The following is a 22,035-nucleotide window of genomic DNA, read 5'->3' on the forward strand; positions in this document are numbered from 1 at the left end:
TTACATTAATAAATTAGTTTGATTCCACCATTATGATTATAGAGATGTTTTATTACATATGGTCGGCTCATTCCAACTTGAATTTTCAGCTTTTGATTTAAAATAATCTAACTATTAGTAAATGGGAAGTTACAAGTAATTATTTTACGTGCCATGTCATCACTTTTTCAACCGTGGGATAGTGATTTATCAATAACTAAAAATTAATGTGTCTATATATATATATATATAATGCAATAAAATTCCAAATAAATATAGCTTGGGGAACAGGTTGAGAACCTCTCTCCAAGTATGGAGCGTTGAAGAATTTAATTTGTTAAGAGGGTCATTAGGACAAAAGACCAAAACTAGTTTAAGGAAACTTGAGGAATTTGAAACTACAAGTCTTATAATAAAATGGCACTTAATAAAAGGGTAGAAGAGACATTTCCATGAAAAATATTAGATAAAATAGATGTTTTTAGTAAATAGGAAAAAAAATACCGTAGTTTAGGTCAAAACTATAGACTTTTCGATAAATAGAAAAAAAATATAAAATTGTTGTAAATTAATCCCCCACAAAAATAACATGATTTGAAGAGTTTTTAGTGTAAACAAAAGAATCGAGACATTCTTTTAAAATAAATCGGATATCGACCGTTGTATGCTAAAAAGTTAATTTTTGAATAGTGAATTTTTGTAAAATATGGATTTTCGCACTTCAAGGATAAAAAAGTTATTCTTTTGATGCAAAACAATTTTGGGAGATTTTAAAACCCTTTAGCTTTTGTTTTTGACGAAAAAAGCTGTCATGCATGCTCATTAAAATGTCTAATTCATCGAAACATTTTAATTATTAATAAGCCCTATTTAACTTTTTTATCTGTCACTCCGAAGAGAATTTTATTGAAGTGGGTTGGGTCCAACGGTCGCCGAAAAAGGTTCAAGAGAAACAAACCATTGAATCAAGCTCAATGGGCTTCGCTAACACGTCGAACAACTTTGAAACTTATATTAAGCCTACTTCCTTGACAAAAGTGAGTATCAACATAAATAAGTATAAAAACCAACATGATTGTTTTCCCAGGTATTCAAATATTAAAAAGATTTGAGCCGATCTTAATGCTCTAATGACAAGAAAGGTATTGAAAGCTTTTAAGTGAAGTTGATTTAATTTTAAACAACGGGGTTATTATGAGTAAATATTTTTCAAAATTAAACAGAATCTCAAGTGAAGTGAGGAAATGATGATCAATTACCTCACCCAATGACTTGGCTGTATCACTTTTTACAAATCTCCTTCTCGAATATGCCAATAGTAAAATAATTTTATTTTTATTAAAGACAAAAAAAAAATTATTACATAATATCCTACAAACATTTTAAGTTTATCTAACACTCAAAATTTTCAACCACTATGATTTTCTTTTATCAAAAATAAAGAAATTGCAAAAATAATGATGCTATTTAATCCCACTTTTAAATAAACCTTTTTTAAAAGTTTTAAATTATGTTTAATCTTTAAATATACCCGACTTAATTTCAATGTTGCCCTAAAATTTAAAATACGTTAATTTGATTGCAAAAAAAAATTTATACTTAAAATTATATATTTAATAACAATGTACCAAAAAAAAAAAGGCGATTATTAATACATATATAAAATTCTTTTATGACCATGATAACTAAGAAGAATAAAACCTGTAAACATTGTTTATAAAAATTGTGAGTGGAAAATGTTTTATAAAGAAAGAAATGATATGCAAAATAATTATACAGTATTTGCCTTATATGAAATATTAATTGAGGATAATATTGTAATTTTAATATATAAAATATTAAAAAGGTATCTTTTGAAACTTTAGTGAGGATTAAATAGAATCACTCATTATCAAAATCTCATCAATTTTATCAACAATCCCATATAAAAACATCAAACACTTTTAGTTATTACTCACAAGGTTATGAATTCGAGTTATTCTTCGATTACTAATAGAGGTTGTCACTAGAATTCTTGTCCAACAGATAGTTACAAGGTCTTGAAGGATTAGTTGAGGTGTACGTAAATTAGTTTGAACACTCCTAATCATAAAAAAAAAAGAAAAAGAAAAATGAAACACTCATCGGTAATGAGTATGTAATATTATCTGAAAACATTATATGCTAATAAATTAAAAATTAACTTTGATTTATATATATAAAAAAAAAAAAGGAATAATAATAAATTTAATATCATTGATATGCTTTTTCTTTTGTAACACAATACACAATACCCTAATATAAAATATTATATTAAAAAATAATGTTAAAATAATTACAACATGCTATATTAGAGTCACTCTTACATTATCTATTATTATTTAATAATTAAATCAATGCCAACAATTACAAGACTTTGATACAAACCCCACTACACTTATTCATACACACATTCTCAACTACAATCATTCTCCATATTTTTTTATTACAATATTAGGAGTGTAAAACTATATAATAAAAAAAAAAAAATTCAATTTGTAATTAAGCTAATTGGAAGAATCTTTCTTTAATTTAACTTTTATGGTCCCCACCAAAAATTTAACACCAACACGTAATCTCAATTTCCTTTCTTCATTACTTTTCTTATCTGTCAAAATTTACTGGAAATAAAAAAGAAATTAAAAATACAGAAAAGACTTTTCGATTTAGAAAAATTCAAAAATAATAGAAAGGGACAGCAAAGAAAAACCAGCCAACAGCTTTGAGATGCTTTAAGGAGCAAGAAAAGTGTGGTGCCCACACAGAAAAAAGACAAAACGATCCCTTGGAATATCATTTTCGGCAGGCTTTTCCAAGGGACGATAATGTCAAGAAAAAAGATATCATTGCATGACAACCTGTTATGCGGCTTATGACACGTGGCAAAAGTAGGAATGTTGTGGCAAAATATTGTATGGTGGTGGTCCAGCACGAAATGGATCCTGTGATTTTATTCTTATTGACAGCTCTGTCACTCTGTGTTTTTTTTCTTGTTTTTGTTAATCATCAAAGATTTTGTCAATAATTAGATAATACCAAGGGAAATAATAATCTACTACATACGTGCACACCGGTTTGTAAATTTAGAGATTGTGCAGCCCATTGTTTTGAATAATTGGACAGCTGAGCCGGTTAAGATTATGTTACCTAATTTAATTATGTTGAAGACTGATTTACGAAAACGATTTATCATAATCTTTTAACAAATATAATATAATATAATCTATTATAAGTCGTCGGAATTAATATTACAGAAATATCAAATTGATTATATGAAATAATATCAAATAGTGTCAACACAATAACACATTTCTTGTCTTTCTTCATCCATAATTTTAGTATATGGTATAATAATACATGTTAGACGCAGTAAGAGAATGATTTAATTTTTTTTTTATGTATATATAATGGAAATTTAATTATTTAATTAATCACACACATGGTTGATTGATATCATCATTTATCACTTTAATTTTAATTTGTAATGGTGTAAAGCCGAAAATAATTTTTCCTGAGAGATACAACAAAACATATGAGATTAGGCCTTTTGTTGTTTTGTTCTCTAGTTAATGTTAAAATCATATGATTACTTAAAGAAACGAGATTAATTTTTGTATTAAGTAGTTGGTTTGACTTGGTCTATTTCATCCATCAAGACTATAAGACAAAGTATAAAAAATCAAAATAATATTAATATGAGACAGGGATATTATGCTTTATTTAATGGATGATGATTTAAATTAAAACCTACACGTAACACAACAATTCAAACAGTTATTATTATTATTATTTTTGTAATAAACAAATGACCTCACTTATATTAGAATAATTAGTTGATAACTTCAAATTTTAACATTAAAAAACAATAAATAACACCATTTAGGATTCTTTTATATGTAATCATAATTAAAATTTTCAAGTGCAATTTATATTATAAATACTAGCAAAAAGTTAAATAAATAATAATGAATACTTGACTTGTGGTTGGATGATAAGACCTTAAATTACTTATAGATTTTGTATTCGAGTTCCACCACACGGTTATATACCACATTTATGACATATCTGATTTATTGAACTTGTATCGATGAGTTTCGAGAATTAGTTAAAATACGTATAATCTGACTTGAGCACCCTAATTAAATAATAATAATAATAATAATGAACCTTTAATTGAAAAATCCCAATATATCCCTACTCCACTTAACTTATAATGCCTTTATTATTGAGGCTAACGTTACCTCATGATGGAAGATACAGAAGGAGCAAGAAGAACCATCCAAGTTTAAACGGAAATAACGTTATCACTATTTGGAAAGGGTTAGTTTTTGAGTAGTTGACTGAAGATTTTTGACATTGACACGTCATGGTTTACACCAACCGAAAACAGGACAACTCTCAAACTAAACTAAGGGTTTACAACAACAATTGCCTCAGGGTTTGAACAAAGTACAACCACGCCCAGGAACTTTGAATAGTAACATACTTTACCATTATACCCTTTATCTAATTATATATATAAGTATATATATTCTTTTCATTTTTTATTTCTGTAATTTATACTATAACTATATAAATAGTAATATTTATTAACCAATTTTATATAATAAATTATAATTAAAATAAACATATGAATAGTTAAATAATAATTTAATTTTATACAATAAACTAAAAATATAAATTAAAAAAACCTTAACTTTAATTAAAATCATAGAGTTAGAAAATGAATAAAATAAAATAGGAGAGCAAAGTATAATAAAATAAATGATACTTAACTCTTCCAAACAAAGTTTTAAAGTTCTATATTTTTTTTTCTGTTTTTATGTCTTCAATTTATATATGCCCAACAATAACTATATTTTTTTTTTATCTTAATTAGAAATCTATCATTTTATAAATATTACAAAAAAGACATAAAGAATACTTAATTGTCTTCTTCACATTTTTGTATCATTTTGTTTTAAATTTTTACAATTCATGTTACATGATTATATTTTTATAATATAAGCTCATGATTACAATTATAACATTATTGTAAAACAAAATCAAAGATGAGATGAATTCATACAAATTTTTTTTTTCCAATAGTTGTAAAAATATTAAAATATGCATTTAATGATATTGACTAGAAATAATGGACAAATAATTTGCACAAACAATAATACACTTCCTAAATTTTATATCTAAAATGACATGTTATCATATATAGTATTGACACTCAAATAAAGTTATAATGTATTAGATAACATGGCTAGCCTATATGTTGACACATTATTTGACATGTGAAATTTGTGATAAATATTTGGGTGAGTAATATTACTATAAGTATAAAATATAGATTTGAAATGTGTAATATGTGAGAAGAGAAAATATAAATAAAAGAGTTACAACATTTTGTAAATAGGTTGGTTTATATAGTTGTACAAATTATAATAAAGTAAATTTAGAATTGGGATCTAATAAGAAAAAAAGTGGGGCAATAATACTATCCTTTATATATAGTTAAAATAAAAGTTAAAAAGAATATAATTAGACAAAGGGTATTATAGTCTTTATTGGTAAAGCAAGTAATTTTGGGTGCATTTACTTTCTCCAAACCTCAAACTGACCAAATAAAAATAAAACAAAAATTAGATATTTAATTTAAATTTGAATAAGAGAAAGTGACATTAAGGGTAGAGATTTAAAAGTGGTGTGGGGTCCAATGACAAACTGGTGTCTAGCTGGCAATTAGTTCTGACAGACTGTTTCTTTCCTTGTCCACCTCTCTCTCTCTCTCTCTCCTCCTCCTCATTTTAATAACTCCTTTCTTCCTTTCTTCCATTCTAATTTTTTTTTTTTTAACATTTTTTCTTCTTCTCCTTCTCTTTCAATAATCAGTTCAAACTCTTTTGTCTTTTTCATCTTTTATTGAACTTCGATTATGGCCGAGGAGACACAAAAGCCGGCAGCTGCTTCTGAAACCCCTTCATCAACTGAACAAGTTGTTGTGGCGAAACCCATCACTGAGAAGGACCCACTTCCTCCTGCTCCTGAACCTGAGCCTGAGGCTCCTGAGACTGAGAAGCCCACCACTGAAGAAGCCATCGAAGAGGCTATTGAAGCTGAGAAATCATCCAAGCCTGTTGACGAAGATAAGATTGCTCAATCCGCTTCTTTCAAGGAGGAGTCCAACGTTGTTGGTGAGCTTCCCGACCCTGAGAAGAAAGCTCTTGATGAGTTGAAACAACTTATCCAAGAAGCTCTCAACAAGCATGAGTTCACTGCACCGCCTCCTCCTCCACCCGCCAAAGAAGAAGAGAAGGCTCCTGAACCAGTCCAGATCAAAGAGGCTTCTGAAGAAGCAAAACCCGAGGAAGAAACTGAACCGAAAGAATCCACCAAAACGGAGGCTGAACCATCTGGTATAAAATATTTATTTTTTTATCACTTACAACTAATTCATGTATTGAATCATGTATTCACATCATAGTTGAATATGTTACAGCGGAGGCAGCTCCAGCTGTTGTTGAAGTTGAAGCAAAAGAGGAGGAAAAGACTGCACCACCACCAGCTGAGGCGGCGGAGACAGTGGTAGTTGCTGAAGTGGTTGAAACTGTAACGGCTGTTGTTGATGAAGATGGTGCCAAGACTGTTGAGGCTATTAAGGAGACGATAATTCCAGTTTCGGCTCCAGCTACCGCGGAAGAGGCGGCCCCAGCTGAGGTGACTCCCGCAGAAGAACCTAAAGAAGAAGAGGCGATTCCTATTCAACCCGAAGAGGTTTTCATTTGGGGAATTCCACTTCTGGGAGATGAAAAAAGTGATACAATCCTCTTGAAGTTCCTGAGAGCCAGGGATTTTAAGGTCAAGGACGCTTTCACTATGATCAAGAACACCGTTCGCTGGCGAAAGGAGTTCGGTATCGATTCTCTGCTGGAAGAAGATCTTGGAAATGAGTGGGATAAAGTGGTTTTTATGCATGGATTTGATAAGGAAGGTCATCCTGTGTGTTATAATGTGTTTGGTGAATTCCAAAACAAGGAGCTGTATCAGAATACTTTTGCTGATGATGAGAAACGCACCAAATTCTTGAGGTGGAGGATTCAGCTTTTGGAGAAGAGCATTAGAAAACTTGATTTCAGTCCAAGTGGAATCTGTACACTTGTTCAGGTCAATGATCTTAAGAATTTTTCTGGACTCAAGCGGGAGCTCAGGCTGGCTACCAACCAAGCTCTGCAACTTCTTCAAGATAATTATCCTGAATTTGTTGCTAAACAGGTACATGATCCTCCCTTAATTTTGTCCATATAAAACGTAGTTGGTTTTATGTATATGTTTTTAACAATTCTTTCTTTATTTGTTGTTGTTATTGAAAGGTGTTCATCAATGTTCCATGGTGGTACCTTGCCTTCAATAGGATGATTAGCCCTTTCTTCACACAGAGGACCAAGAGCAAGTTTGTATTTGCAGGCCCATCCAAATCTTCAGATGCCCTTTTCAAGTATGTGCAAATCCTTCCAATCTGTTAAATGGCTTGATCATTGATGGTTGCTACTTGCTACTTCATTAATGAATCTTTAGAACTCCAGTTATTGAATATTGATCATTTATATCACTGTGTCTGTGGTTCCCACTCTCCTTTCATTCCCTCTTATTGCTAAATTCAGTCTTTTGAGTTGGGATTGGCCTTATCTAAGAACTTTTGGTGACAAACAGATACATAGCTCCGGAACAAGTACCAGTTCAGTATGGTGGACTGAGCCGGGAGGGTGAGCAGGAATTTACAACTGCTGATGCTGTCACTGATATTATAATCAAGCCAGCTGCCAAACACATTATTGAATATCCAGCTGATGAGGTAGTTTCACCAAACTTAGACTTAGTATGCTTATAAAAAACTCTATTTTCGCATTGACTGCTAGGGTTTAGTGACAACTCGATTTGTTTCTAGGATGCATTGTGTTTGAATTACATGTTGATTATGTAATTTGCAAAATTTGCAGAAGAGCATTCTGGTTTGGGAACTTCGAGTTCTGGGGTGGGATGTGAGCTATGGAGCTGAATTTGTGCCAAGTTCAGAGAGTAGCTACACTGTAATTGTTTCAAAGACAAGGAAGGTTTCACCAACTGATGAGCCGGTTATCTCTGACACTTTCAAAGTTGGCGAACCCGGCAAGGTTGTGCTCACCATTGATAACCAGAGCTCTAAGAAAAAGAAGCTCCTATACAGGTCCAAGACCAAGCCCTGCTCTGATTAAACCCTTGAATGAATGATTACTCAAATGCCTTTCTGGAGTTTCAATATCTTATCAACTAGAAGGCCATTGCATTGCACAATAAGAAAGGGTTATCTTGTTTCTATAATAGAGGGTTATTTTTATTTTTATTTTTTTGGGTTGAAATTTAATTTAAAAAGTTGGGGGAATTTCATTTATATTAATTTTTTTTTTTTCCTATTAGTTTTGGGGACTTTGGTGGTCTGGTTTTGGCTGGAGATGTGTGTGGAATGCGGACAGAAAGTCTGAAATTATTCTTGATAGTAAATGCTTGTAAAATTTGTGTAAATTTGATTAAGTTGTTTATTACTTGGTGTATGTTTATTACTACATTTTGTTTCATTTATACAATATTGCAATTGGCAGTCATGTCAAAATATGATAAGGTTTTTGTTGATTTATTCACATGATAAGATCAGTTTTCTAAGATTGCCATTTTTGACAATGTGGCATTGAAAATAATAAAAGTATAGTTTGCTTATGTAACAGAAATTATTCATAGAAGATGATTGAAAATTCATAAGAAAATTGAAACTAAAATAGACGGAAATTCACGACTGAAAAGGGTCATTCTCTCATTAAGTTTTTGGTATTAAAATAAATGACAAAGATGTAATTTGATAAATATTTATTAATCCTAAAGACTAACGATAGAATGACGCCAGAATGGTGGTAATTTTGTTTGAATATAAAATATAAAAATGAATATATTTATTTATCATTTAATTATTATTGGAATATTTTATTAAATTGAATGAAATAAATGGAATGAAAGTGGTGGTGTAAGTTGAGAATTTAGAAGGTGAAATGTTAGTGGATCAATGGAGGAAGTTTTAAGAATTGGAAAGTGAAAAGGTGAAAAATAACGTGGAATTTAATGTTTTATTTCACTTTGAGTAGTATAAAAAAGTGTTTTTCCTCTTTTTTCAAACACACCTGAAAAAAAATTTGAGAGTTATTTCAATCTCTTATTTTCTTTCTAGTTTTTAAGGTCTTCTTTTGTTGAAGTTAAGACTTTATTCAGTTTGTTAGAATAGAATAGTGGTGCTTCTCTTGCTATTCATCTGTCGTTGTATCTTGGGAAATAGACGCTGCTCAAATCCTTGTGCACCCGAGTGAAGAAGGCGAATATGTTTTAAGGAAATTGTGTTACACAGGCCTCGCATTCTTTCTAAGGTTGTATTCTTTAGATCTCATCCTATCATTCTGAAAGATTTTTTACACGTGATCAAATTGTTGGTATTGTTAATTTTATTGTATTATCTTTTTATTTTATTAATAGTTAATTTTATTATTTTATATTAAAAAGATTTATTATTTGTTGTTACTAATATAATAATTGATTATTTTATTATAACAATATTTTTTCATAATAATTATTTGTTTGAAATTTCCTTCCATCTCTTGCGGATAAAGATATGATGAAACAGCACGTGACTTTTATCCTTAAAATTAAGATGAATTTGACAAGGGGGACCATACAAACGTGTCAAATTCTAGTTTAGAATTAGACATGACAACAGTAAATGTGTCACAATTTGTATAAAATAGAAATAGAAGGCAAATTCAAGTAAAATTAGGTTTGGAATTGGAATTTGTATTTGAATATGTCGATTCCTTGGTAGTTTGGGTTCTAATGATTATCCCCACCACTCCACCACCTTAATTAAAGATGTGATTGCCTNGGTGATAAAGATGTGATGAAACAGCACGTGACATTTATCCTTAAAATTAAGATGAATTTGACAAGGGGGGACCATACAAACGTGTCAAATTCTTGTTTAGAATTAGACATGACAACAGTAAATGTGTCACAATTTGTATAAAATAGAAATAGAAGGCAAATTCAAGTAAAATTAGGTTTGGAATTGGAATTTGTATTTGAATATGTCGATTCCTTGGTAGTTTGGGTTCTAATGATTATCCCCACCACTCCACCACCTTAATTAAAGATGTGATTGACTAACTCATTATCAAATTTCAATAATCATACTACTCTATAGGTTCCACCTCAATGATAATATTCCGATATTTTCCTATTTTACTCTAATCTTTATACTTCACTAGTCTGTGATTCTTTTTTTTTTTTTTTTTTTAATCGGGTTATCCGGACCAGTTTGCACTTATCTTAAATAATTTTTAAAGTTCATTAAACATCTTGTTCAGGCCAGCTTACACGTATTTTAGTTAATTAATTAGAGTCCATTAAATATCTTACAATCTCAAAGGATTAAGTAAGTCACAATAATATTGTAGTAGATGGTCCTAAAATTTGAATCAAAAAACTCAAGAAAGTGAATAAATCTCCTTAACAGCTAGACCAACCCGTTGGGGTTAAAATTCCTTGTTTTTGTCTTTACATATAAATTTAATTGTTTTTTTCTTTCTATTTTGAAGTAAAGAAAATAAAATCCACTTATTTCTCTTATAAGATTGTTTAATATTTAACATACGTATTTAAAATGATTAAAAAATAACGTAAAAGTACATAACTTTCTTTATGACGAGGTATTTGATATTTTTTTTGGCAATGTTGTTAGAGCATATTCAAATGACTCTTTATATGACCCAAACTTTTTATTATAAAGAGTCTATCCATAAAAATAAAAATCCAACATATTCTTTATCTTTAAAATATAAATTAGAGAGTGAGTTTGACTATCTACATTTAGAGAGTCAAATTTCACTCTCTATTATAATTATAATTAATAAATTATAAGTTCTTATGTATTTTATTTATTAATTCTCTCTCCCATTAAGTCTTTTTTTTTTTTTTTTAAATAAAGAACATCTTCATTAAATTTAAAGAATCTATTGGATTTGAATAAAAATTGTGTTCTTTATATTTAAAAATTAATAACGATACTCTTTATTTATATAAAAGATACTCTTCAAAATAAAGAACACCATTTGAAGATACGATGTACTTTAATATAAATCAGTCTGGTAGGAATATACGATGTAAACCTATTTATTATAGTAAATATTGATAAAAAGTAGTTTTTAGAAGAAAAAAAATGGCACTTGTATTTGGTTAGATAAATGTAACAGAATTTTCTAATATTAAATTACTAAAAAAGAAATGTTAAGAATGGTTATTATGAGTTGACCGCCAGGGCACTATGCCATGTTCGGGATTCATTTTGTACATTGCTTCCACCACGAGAGAATACTCAGAATAGCGACCAAACGCTTAATAGTATAAATTATAATTTTTAAAACTTTAGAAAAATGGAAAAAGACTAAAAGAGTATTAAAATTTTGAGTTTTTTTTGCAATTCTAAGAAAAATTATTATTTAGTCATTCATAAACTCCTTTCAATAATATGAGTAATATGCGATAATCTATTATTTTTTTCAAGGTTTATTGAGCACCCTATAAGGGGGTGTTTGTCTGAGCTTATGAAAATTAGCTTATAAGCAACAAGTACTTATAACCTAATTTTAGCTTATAAGAATTTGAAATTTTAAACAATTACGTGTTTGGTTAAAGTACTTATAAGTGACTGATAAGTAGTTGACGTGTTTGGTAAAATGTGGCTTATAAGTATATTTTATTATAAAATGACTAAAAAATGTACTACATTAAACAATGGTATACTATGAAATTTTAAAATTAAACAAGGATAATGTGGTAATATACTTGACAAATTAGCTTATAAACACTCTGCTTATAAGCCAAAAAAAAAAAAAAGTACTCCCCCAACTTATTTTTTTGGCTTATAAGCTCAACTTATAAGTTCAAAAAATTAAAACAAACAGGTCAGCTTAATTTTAGAGCTTATAAGCAAGTTTGACCAGTTTATAAGTTTAGACAAACACCCTCTAAGTTAATGGGTCAAATAAATTACAGATGTGATAAGTGACAATTTTGTAGGACTAACCTAGAGTTAGGAGGTTTGCTCAATTCCTTAAATTTTTGAATTCAAACTTTAGAGTTACTACCACAATATATTGTGGCTTACATGATTCTTTAAACTCGTAATTTGTTTAATGGATTTCGAAAATTAGTTAAGATACACATAAACTAGACCCAGATACTTTAGTACCCAAAATAAAAAAAAAATAAAAAAATTTAGAGGTTATTAAATGCACCAACCATATGCCATGCTTAGATCACGAATTGTGTTTGTGGTTTAATTAATGATGTTCAAGTCAGACAAAATGGCCAATTAATACTGTTTGCTGTTGAAAGAGAACAAGGCATTATAAGTTCATGAAATTTCACAATTTGCCTCGCCTTCTGCTATATATATTAAACCGAGGGTGACGGAATTTATTTTAAAAGGTTATTTTAGTCTAAAACACATAATTTGGGCCTGATGATAGTTTATAGGTAAATTAATTAAATTTAAGAAAAATGAAATAATTATTTATAAAATCTTTTTTTTTTTTTAGGGCCTAAATTAAAATCTAATATTTTCTTAATTGGTTTAGTATAAAAGACCTTTCATCCAATTCTTACTATTTTCACTATAAAAGCTAAAGTCGACTGAACTCTAATGCTCTACAGTAGACACTTTTTTATTTAATTTCTTATTTTTATAAAGTTCAAAACATTCCTCGTTATGAGATAATAAATTTTTAGCATAATCACAATTTAAAAAGATCTTTGTTTTTAAACCTAAGGGGGAATATTATTGTTAACATGGGATTTTTAATATATCCTTTTGGGGTGTTTTAAATAATTTTAAAATAGATTTTGATAATTAAACCCTCTTATGGGATCTTGTAGTACTTTTTTTGAAATTATAAATGCAATATTTAGGAGTGTAAATGGCAAACCTTTATAGCATATTAATTTGGAAATTATCAATTGATTAATTATAAGGATTTCTCAAGTATTTCAACTACCTAAAAGAGTATGAATTTTCAACATATCAAAATATTATTTGTTTTACAATAAAAATAGAAACGTGATATGACAACTCGTAATTGAAATCTATTGTTGGACAGATAGAATCTATTATAAACTGACCCATTGCAATCTAATAGATCATATTTGTAAGAAAAAATTAACGATTATCCTTGTTTTAATTATAGATTATTGTAACTTATCAATCTTGAATAGCAAAATTAGTGAAGGTGATTGAAAGAAGATTAGAGCCAATCTCGGGAAGGTGAGTCATAATTAAAGCTTAAATGAATAAAAAATAGGATATTTATAACTTGAAAAAGAAGAAAAGAATTTGTTTAAAGTTGAGGTGCGTACAACTAAGCAAAGAAGAGAGACGGTGACAGCGATTTTCATATTAATTTAGCCGGCTTTGCGGCCCTTATCCTTTGGGTTTCTGTTACCCTGAGAAAGTACCAACAACCTAGTGGCAAAGTCTTTTTCTTGGAAAAGTATTAAAATAAAACTAAATACATCTTTGAAACTTGTGAAGCTATTTAGACCCCTCAATTATTAGAAACTATCATAGATACCCCTGCCGTCTACTTTGGCCCTTAACATAGGAACAGATAAAGATTGAAAACTTAATTGCAGACACAATTGAATAAAAGATTACTTCATCCTAATATTAAGGCCAAAGAGGATGCTTAGGAATAATTTTTGCAAGTAAGGAAATAAAAAAGTGCCGCTTCACATTAACCATTCGCAGCTTCACTCTCTACCTACTCCAAAGCATCCAAAGCTTCTCTATAAAATCTTTCATCTTCTACCATCTCCCCCAACCACCATTGGGATAATAATTATTCTTGGTTTTGGGCATATCCCACTTCTCGTCCAACCTCGCCACATGGATGGTAACTGAGATCCGACACTCGGAGCGATCTACTTGATTGTAACCACATTTTGACACTTACATGAATTTGTCAAATTCGGTGATAAAGACCTCTTCTCTTGCTCTGCCGAATAATGGAATAGTTTTGGGATTTTTTTTCTTTTCGGAATTCTAGAGTAATTCTATGAAATACTTTTATTAGATTTTTTGTTAAAAAAAAAGTTTTTCACGTTCATTAAAATCGAAATGTCCAATTAGGGTTCCCTTAAGTGGGCCTAATTCAAATAAACATTTCAATTCTAATAAGTCGTATTAGACTTTCTACCGATTTCTGAAAAGGGTTTTAAGTTAAAAGGTCAAAAAAAAAAAAAAACCCCCTTTGAATCGAGCTCAACAAGCTTTGCTCGAATTGCTTAAAACTCCAATTTGTTGATGTTTCATTGAGTCCATTTGGACCTATTGAGCTTCCTTAACAAAAGCGGGTATTAACATAAGCATATATATATGTCTTGCCTTGAAGAATCTTTAAATGGGTTGGGATTGAAAATATTGATGAAATGTGAAGCAGCTACCTCTATTTATATTAAATTTGAGTAAATATCGTTATACCTAACAAAAGAAAAAAGGGAATAATTGAGAAGCATGGCATTGTGTTTTATTAGGTTGGCCACGCCAGTACAGAGGTGCAGTAAAATCATAGATAAAAACCACCAAATGATAAGACTTGGTTTCATTCAATGAACAATAAGCATGAGCAATCATATCTGTCACAAAGCATCTTACTTTATCAAAAAAAAAATGTCAATGTTAAATTAATTGAAGTTATTGGTACCACCCTTCTTCAACTGAATGTATTATTTTATGAACCAGAAATGGTCAATCTCTACATGGTAATTTGAGGGTTAAATCTTCATCTTTATTTATCTCAAGGGATCAATAAGGCTTAATCAAGATCAAGATGCATACACAATTGGCAAGCCAGCATCAACTGGGGCAATACAAGTTATACATAAACAAACTCTAATTGAGATATCTTTACTTGGAGCTACTAGGGCTGTGCAAAAAAATCCGATATCCGATATCCGATCTAATCCGCTCCGCTCCGCTCCGAAAAATCGGATATCCGAAATTCGGATCGGATACGGATCGGAATTTAGCAAAATCCGAATATTCGGATCGGATACCCGAGCGGGATAATTAAAAAATCGGATATCCGTATCGATCCGGATTTTGCTAAACTACGTCGTTTTGGTTTTCAAAATAAATTCACCCCCTAACATGCTTTTCAAAATTAAATTCACCCCCTATTTAACATGCCAACACCCAACAGCCTAACACAGACACAGTAACCACTAAGACACTAACACTGCTTTTCAAAATTAAATTCACCCCTCTCTGTCTCTGTGTCTCAGACTCGACTCGAACAACACGAAGTCACGAACCCTAAAGGCCTAAACAGTAAACACCCAGCAATCCAGCATCTCTCTCGCTCGACTGGAACACGATCGTTACACGAACACGCTGTCTCGCACTCTCGCTCACGCACAGCGTCAATCGTCATCGTCAATCGCACAGTATCGCACAGCCTCTCAGCTCTCACAAGTCACAGCCGTCATCGTCAGTCACACATGGCACAGCCCTCAGTCTCTCAGACCGATCGCGTTGTACTCTGTCGTCTCAATCTCTCACACTTTCACCAGATCTCATCTCAATCGATTGAAGCCCCAAATCGATTGTTGTCACAACGTAATAGCCTGGTGAGATTTTATTCAGTACTTGACTACTTTCTAGTTGCAAATTTGCAATGCTATTGCCTATTATATCGTAGAATAATGGGTACTGAGTTGAAGCAAGTGTTTTTTGAAGTCACCAAATATGCAAGTTTCATGACGCGAGTTAACTTTTACGGTTTTGGCAACTTCATTTACAGGCTGCTAGGAAGTCTAGTTTGAGGGGGATTGTTGAGCAAAGTCCAACTTCTCCAGTTTTAGGTTTTAGCAGTCAAGCTCCCAGTTTCCACTTTCCAGTTTTAGCTTCCAGCTTTGTTTGTTTGAATGTTTGTTAGTGATGTGGTGCGTTTTACTCTTCAGCAGCCTACAAAACCAGAAGCTTTGTATTTCGAAACTGCAGAAAATGAGAAACTCTCTCTCTCTCTCTTCAATTTGTTTGCTCTTCATTTTTCTTCGATTGGAATGCTCTTTGAAACTGTACTACAGTGAATTATTGTTGATTTTTCATTGTTTGACATAATATTTTTCCTTTTGTGCAGTGATGAATTGGAGCACCTTCACCTTGGTCTTTTTAGTTTCTACGTGGGGTGGCAACTGGCATTTGGCAAGGGACAAGACTTGATGGTCCCTTGAGCAACTGAATTCGAGTGATTGGACTCAAACAACTGGATTTCTCTTGCTGAATTCGAGTGATTGGACTCAAACAACTGGATTTACTCTTGCTGTCTTTATAGTTTATAGTCATTTTAATTGCTTATACTTTTTAGTTTATAGTTTATGTTGTAGTTCATTGAACAGTTTCGGAAAAATTTTAAATTGCTGTCTTTATAGTTTATAGTTCAATGAAATGAAGGATGAAATGAAGGATTGAATTATGGTTTTATTTTAATAAGAAAATATTAAAATTCGGATAAAATTCGGATATCGATATCCGATCCGAATAATCGGATATCCGGATAACGGATATCCACATAATTCGGATCGGATTCGGATCAACAAATAGCTTGTCCGAAAATTCGGATCGGATCAAAAAATGCCCTATTCGGATCGGATATCCGGATTTGCACAGCCCTAGGAGCTACACTATAAGGAAGGAACCTCAAAACAACACCAATTCTTTAAATTATCACCAGAAAATAACATCTGTGTTAAATGCACATCAATTACAGATCCAATATCATCCAACTTCTGTGTTAAGTGCTTCAGAAAATGATATCATCTATTATATTCACTTTGATTTATAATTTACTGACTTTATTACAACACTAAGCTTCATATAGAACTTAGGTGAAGGAGAGATAATTGGATAAAGTCCAACTAATATTTATAGAATTTGGGAACAAAATTTGATCCACAACCTATATAGTATTTATATATCAATACCAATTTTTGTAAGTTGAGATAGAGAACTGAATGGAAGTGAAAACATACATAACCAAACTAAGTAGTCCAATGAAAAGAGAATTGCAAATTAAGACAGACAGATATTCAAAATATTCGCTGGTTTAATCAATACCCTACTATTATCAAGTTCAAATACCAAGCATTCAAAGATATACAAATACCAACCAATAGCATAGACTGTTAAAAAGTACAAGGCTGCATTGGTTTCAAAATTTAGACATCCATGAGAAAAGAAAATATACAGTGCAAAGCACCCCAATTAAACAGTACATACCATTTATCTCCTGAGCCACCTCAAGTCTATTTGTTCACCCAAAACATGACAATCCTTTTTTAAAGTAAAATGTTGCAAACCAACACCAAATTCACACTCGTGCTAATTTCCACCAGCATTGCTCCTCATGGCAGTAAGCATAAACCACATAGAGAGACTTAACCAGAAACTAAAGAGCAACAAATTAAGTTTCCACATTCAAAGCCTTAATATGATGAGATATTCAATCAGAGAAGGGTTCAATCTTGAACCTGTAGAGAAACTTCTTCTTCTTTGAGGTTGGGTTGTCAATGGTGAGCAATACCTTGCCCAAATTACCAACTTTGAATCTGGTACACACCACCGGTTCATCAGCTGGGGCCATTTTTGTAGGCTTCTGAATGATAATGGCATATTGGTCTTTAGCATCTGGCACAAATTCAGCTCCATAGCTCACCTCCCATCCAACGACTCGGATCTCCCAAACAATAATACATTTCTGCAATTCATGAATTTCTAATTAGTAGAGCAAAAAACTGACAGTTGATTCATCATCATTCATTGACTGCAAATGTATCATATTAAACTTAGTTAATTTGATCATGCAGAAGCAAGTATCGCCTACTAGTACAAACCAAAAAAAAAAAAAAAAAAAAAAAAAAAAGCAATCCAACCTCGTAAATTATGATTTCCACAGTTTGCTTGGTTGCTGGTTTTACAGTGATATCAGTGACAGGATCATCAATCGTGAACTCTGGGTTGCAATCACAGTAATCTACACTCAGGCCACCGTATTGAATCGGTACATGTGCAGGCGAAATATATCTGTTTAATACAATTAAAATAAATCAATCTAAAATTTAAACTAAGCTGGAAATGGAAATTAAACTTTGAATGAGTAACAATAGCAAAAATGGTAGCTAACTTGAAAAGGGTTTCGGCAGATTTTGATGGGCCCGCAAAAACAAACTTGCTCTTGGTCCTTTGAGTCATAAAAGGACTAATCATTGTATAAAACGCAAGATACCACCAAGGAACATTAATAAATACCTAAACAAACCCAAAGTTAAAAATTAATCCCATAAAAAAGAAAGAGAATTGAAACAAGAGAGCACATAAAGGTAGTTAATTTTATACCTGTTTGGCAACAAATTCAGGATAATTATCTTGAAGCAATTGAACAGCCTGCTTGGTAGCCAATCTAAGTTCACGCTTTCCAGGCCCTGGCGAATTCTTAAGATCATTAACCTGAAAAATGGTGCATATTCCACCTGGCTTAAAATCAAGCTTTCTGATGCTTCTCTCCAAGTACTGAATCCTCCAACGCAAAAACTTCATCCTTCTTTCTTCATCAGAAAAAGTCTTCTGATACAATTCCTTATTCTGAAACTCACCATACACGTTGTAACAAACTGGATGCCCGTCCCTATCATAACCATGCATGAACACAACTTTCTCCAAATCATCTCCAAGATCTTCGTCGACAAGCCTGTCTATTCCAAATTCTTTCCTCCATTTGATTGTGTTCTTTATCATTGTAAAAGCATCCATCACTTTGAACTCTCTTGCCCTCAAAAATTTTAGCAGAATCACATCACTTCTATCATCTTTAAGAAGAGGAACTCCCCAGATGAACACCTCTTCTTTGGCTTCTTCCACTGCTGCTACTGCTTGCTTTTCAGGGTTTTCTTCCTCTGGGGGTGGTTTTATTTCAGTGCTTTTATCAGAGTCTGGTTCAGCTTCTGGGGTCTGTTTGTTTTCTTCTTTTGAAGCAAATTGGTGATTATTGAGAGCTTCTTGAACAAGCTTCTTGAACTCTTGCAAAGCCTTTCTCTCAACTTCAGAGAGATCAGCCACTATGTTACTTTCCTCCTTGAATGAGATCAAACTCTGAGGAATATTATGCTTCACAAGGGGCTTCTCTTGCTCTGTTTCAACAACTTCTTGTTTGCTTTTAGGTGGGGTTGTTGTGGGTGAAGATGACGATTCCTTTTCCATCATTGCAGCTAGTGATCTACCTTCTGCAGTCATGGGAGCTGCTGGTAGTGGCGGCGGTTCTTCTTGTTCAGTTATTGGGGGCGGCAGCTGTTCTTCTTGTTCAGTTATCGGTGGCGGCGGCGGCGGTTCTTCTTGTTCAGTTATCGGGGGCGGCGGCTGTTCTTCTTGTTCAGTTATCGGGGGCGGCGGCGGCGGTTCTTCCTGTTCAGTTATCGGGGGCGGCGGCCGCGGTTCTTCTTGTTCAGTTATCGGGGGCGGCGGCGGTGGTGGTTGTGGAGTTGGAGTGGAAGAATCTTCAGCCATTATAGACGGAGATGAGTTTGGTGAGAGAGTAAAGTGAACAAGTGAGAAAAAGAAAGAGAGTTGTTGTGAGGACAGTCTATTGACTATTGCTTTTACACACGTTTAGAGATGCTACTGTTCGGTGCAAATTCTGGAATCCTATGTTATTAATTTATTTAAGGTTTATAAAAATAATTAAATAATAAAAACTTAATCTAAACTTATAAAACATATCAAAAAATTCTATTATTATTAATTTTTTGTACGAAAATAAACTGTTAAATAGTAATTATATAAATATATATTAACAATTAATCATAGTTATATCTTAAGAGTAATGTTATGCTCATAATCATTTTTCACAAACTTTTTCTCAATATTTCAACGTGATAATTTGTAATTGATTAATTACAATTTATCACATGGAATCCAGATGAGATCTATTATAAACTAATCAATTATAAACTGTTACATCAGATTGTAAAAGAAAGTTTGTAAGAAGAGGTTATGGGTATAGTATTTTCAAATCTTAATATTTCATTGCAAAAAAAAATTGTATTATTTGTAAAATCTCTGGGAAAAATTATTTTACTATTTAATTAAATCTTAAGGGTTTAGAGAATAATCCATATATTAAATAAATGGGATATTAATAAATTGACCAAAGATTAGAGGGTTTTTTTAGTAAACTCCGTAATTTTCCATCCAAATATCTCAACTAAATATCAGAATGTCCTTGTCGCGAGTCTTCTAATACCATTTCATTCTCTTCGTTCATTTGCCACACATAATATCATAATTTGTAACCACCGTATTGCTCTAGAAAAACCAAACAATATTACACACTTAATCAAGATATGTCATTGATATTTTTTTGTTTTTAAATTTGTGGTTGCAAAATGAATTTAAATTATGTTTTGTCATACTTGAAATTGTTTTTGTCGGTCGGTGATACTTGGTTGTTATAATTTTATAGAGTAAATGATTTTTTTCTACCCAAATAATGGTCACTGTACTTTTCCATCTAAAAAGTTTTAAAATATAACTTAATTATCTAAACATTAGTAGTATTAATTATGAAGATGAAAATACTTTTTATTATTTGACATTAAATTACCAGTTTGTTCCTAATTTTTTTTTTTCTTCTCTTCTTATCTTTCCTCTCTCTAGCTGTGGTTGTTGTTGCTTCCCTTTCTTTTTCTCTCAAAGCCGAGTTGACTGAGAGAAGACTTGATTGTTTGATATCTTTTTTATATGATTTTTCTTGATTGATGATTGTTGTGTGTTCTGATGATTGTGGTGAGAAAGAATTGAAGTTTGGTGGTGTGTTTGGGTCGGATTTTGCTCACAGGAATATTGCTCATGGGAAGCTTGAAGTTTTTTGGAACGGCCAAAACACGAACCACCACGATAGTTGATTTCGACAGCCAAAACCCCACCCATCACCATTCCTAGCCCCATTGTCACCCTCTTAACAAAATCCCCAACATCTTGATGTCTGGTAGTTCGTCGAACCCCGTCCACCACTCTTTTGGTTGTTGTGGGTGATAGTCACAATTTATAGCTGATTGGATTTTATTTATTTATTTTGAGTTGTTTTGGAAGGAATTTGATTGTATTTGGAGTCCTTTTTGTTGCGGATTGATTGTAATTTCCTTACCGTTGGCCACCAATCCACCCACCTTTGAAACACGCCTACCAACTGTTCGATTTTTTTTATTTTTGACGCATAATGTTAATTGACCATCCTACCCTTATTTGTAACGAATTTTTGACTATCTTGCATTTGTTCACAACACTAACAAATCTGTATTATGAGTAATAAAGTTGTATTTTGAAACTTTTTAGGCGAAAAAATATCATTAAACCATTATAAGGATGAGAAAAAGTTGTTTACTTTAATTCTATATCATATAGTCATTGAGTCAATACATCAAATAAAAGTAAAATGGGAAGAAATCGTACGAGAGCATACAATTTCTAATTCACGATCGCTTGTGAGAATTTATCCAATTTGTGTGGTGAAGATCCACTTGGAGCACGCAACTATGTAATTTCACACAAAGTGACAGTTTTAATTGTGTTTGAAGTTTAATTTTGCCTTTTTATCATTCGTATACTAGGTTGGACAAATTTTGTTTTTTAATTTTTTTATAAAAAAATCTATTATTTTCATCCCTTTAGTTAAGGTTTTTTACTCTACTCTGGCCACCTGAATCTTTGAAATTCACACTTTGGCCCCATAATGTATCTTACTAACTCCTCATCGACCCTTTCATTGATTCAATGTAACATTTTGGCCTCCTAGAATTAATTGTAAGATTACTTAAAATGAACAATTTGGTCATTTGGGTGGTTACAAGAAGGGGGAGGTGAGGTCCATTAAC

At 31.7% G+C, this 22,035-nt stretch overlaps 2 protein-coding genes across 2 annotated transcripts; one reads left to right on the plus strand and one right to left on the minus strand.

The window, feature by feature from the left end:
• The first annotated feature begins 5,814 nt into the window (after nt 1-5,814).
• Nucleotides 5,815-8,544, plus strand: LOC116125863 (patellin-3). The gene is made up of 5 exons (XM_031411580.1): nt 5,815-6,401; nt 6,485-7,257; nt 7,356-7,480; nt 7,696-7,837; nt 7,983-8,544. Exons 1-5 carry the CDS (start codon nt 5,921-5,923, stop codon nt 8,235-8,237), a joined length of 1,776 nt encoding a protein of 591 aa, XP_031267440.1. The 5' UTR covers nt 5,815-5,920; the 3' UTR covers nt 8,238-8,544.
• An 8,654-nt stretch (nt 8,545-17,198) lies between these two features.
• LOC116125862 (patellin-3) lies at nt 17,199-19,764 on the minus strand. The gene is made up of 4 exons (XM_031411579.1): nt 18,506-19,764; nt 18,294-18,418; nt 18,043-18,193; nt 17,199-17,867 (listed from the first exon to the last, which is right to left on the minus strand). The coding sequence occupies exons 1-4, from the start codon at nt 19,667-19,669 to the stop codon at nt 17,613-17,615; spliced, it is 1,695 nt and encodes a 564-aa protein (XP_031267439.1). The 5' UTR covers nt 19,670-19,764; the 3' UTR covers nt 17,199-17,612.
• Between the last annotated feature and the right edge of the window lie 2,271 nt (nt 19,765-22,035).

The sequence above is a fragment of the Pistacia vera genome, unplaced genomic scaffold, assembly GCF_008641045.1.
Source record: "Pistacia vera cultivar Batoury unplaced genomic scaffold, PisVer_v2 Contig173, whole genome shotgun sequence".
NCBI lineage: Eukaryota > Viridiplantae > Streptophyta > Magnoliopsida > Sapindales > Anacardiaceae > Pistacia > Pistacia vera.